This window comes from Cynoglossus semilaevis, unplaced genomic scaffold (assembly GCF_000523025.1).
Source record: "Cynoglossus semilaevis isolate Cse_v1.0 unplaced genomic scaffold, Cse_v1.0 C19166628, whole genome shotgun sequence".
NCBI lineage: Eukaryota > Metazoa > Chordata > Actinopteri > Pleuronectiformes > Cynoglossidae > Cynoglossus > Cynoglossus semilaevis.
This window is the reverse complement of record NW_007586022.1, coordinates 1-1206: the sequence shown is the minus strand read 5'-3', so window position 1 is coordinate 1206 and position 1206 is coordinate 1. Positions and strand designations below refer to the sequence as shown.

The following is a 1206-nucleotide window of genomic DNA, read 5'->3' as shown; positions in this document are numbered from 1 at the left end:
ATTTGTCAACCTCAAATGTGACTCCTCTAAGAAGAGGCGACGAGGACGCAAATCCCCTTCAAAGGAGGTTTCACACATCACAGCCGAGTTTGAGATGGAGATAAAGGAGGAGGAAGCCTCAGGTGTTTTAATCTTTTTTAAATGTGGCTAAACAGGCTCACACACATACACTATCCATCATCTGGAACTTGGAACTGGTGTCAGATGTTGCTTAACTGCCACATAGTTCGTTACCCAACATTGGTATTGCAAGCATTGCAGTCTGCCAACTGCCAAAAATCCTCAAACAGAAAAAGTTCAAATGCCGGATAATTTATGACTAAGGAACATTTTTTAATAAACATTTTAACAGAAGTGTCAGACACTACTCTGTAAACAATTATTAGCTCTAAAACATCCATCTTTTCCTTCATGACATTATGTGTGAAGTTCATGTAACAATGCAATCGTGTGATGTATTCATTAGAAATCAAGCCCATCTCAATTGGCTGATACAGCGTATCAGATATTCATAAACATTTGTTTTAAAATCATTTCTATTTCAGACTCATGTAACGTGGAGTGTATGCGTGACAGAATGAAGCAGAAACTGCAGAGTGCCATGCGAACGCTCAGGAAATCTATCAACAAACAGCAGTTCTACATCCAATTCTCAGGCACTGAGTACGAGGTGGCTCAGAAACAGTCACGATTACCAGAAGGCGCTGAGCCCTGCAGCACAGGACAAGTCCTACAAGGTGGAAAGTGTGGTAAGTGTGGATGGTTCAGTATGGTGTCTTTCCTAGCGTTATGGCTAACCGAAACAAAGAATATTTGAAAATACTATTCTGTGTCTTTCTTGTCAGTGAGCTGTGGTTTGGGCACATTCTACAGTGGAGAGCATGAGCAGTGCGTTCAATGTCCTCCCGGAACATACCAGGACACAGTTGGTCAGCTGTCTTGTGAGCCGTGTCCCAGTACTGATGGACAGGGCATTGCTGGAGCTAAGAATGTATCGCAGTGTGGAGGTGACTCACCATATTATGTTCGTTTCACAATGTTTACCTTTGAAAATGTACTTTATAGACCTTTTAAAGATGAACTGAGGTCAGACTTTGCAAATTTCTATCTGCTCCATCTGATACTAAGGATTGGTAATGGTACGATATTGGTCAGAATTTTAGGATAGAACATCGATAAAAAACAACCATAGCCAGTCAGATCTGA

At 41.2% G+C, this 1206-nt stretch overlaps 1 protein-coding gene across 1 annotated transcript; it reads left to right on the top strand.

The window, feature by feature from the left end:
* Positions 1-6: 6 nt before the first annotated feature.
* Positions 7-1139, top strand: LOC103399172 (signal peptide, CUB and EGF-like domain-containing protein 1; the record flags this gene model as incomplete). Its single annotated transcript, XM_008337899.2, has 3 exons — positions 7-122; positions 546-749; positions 846-1139. Coding segments are annotated over exons 1-3 (526 nt in total), but the record flags the coding sequence as incomplete, so codon positions are not given.
* Positions 1140-1206: the final 67 nt, after the last annotated feature.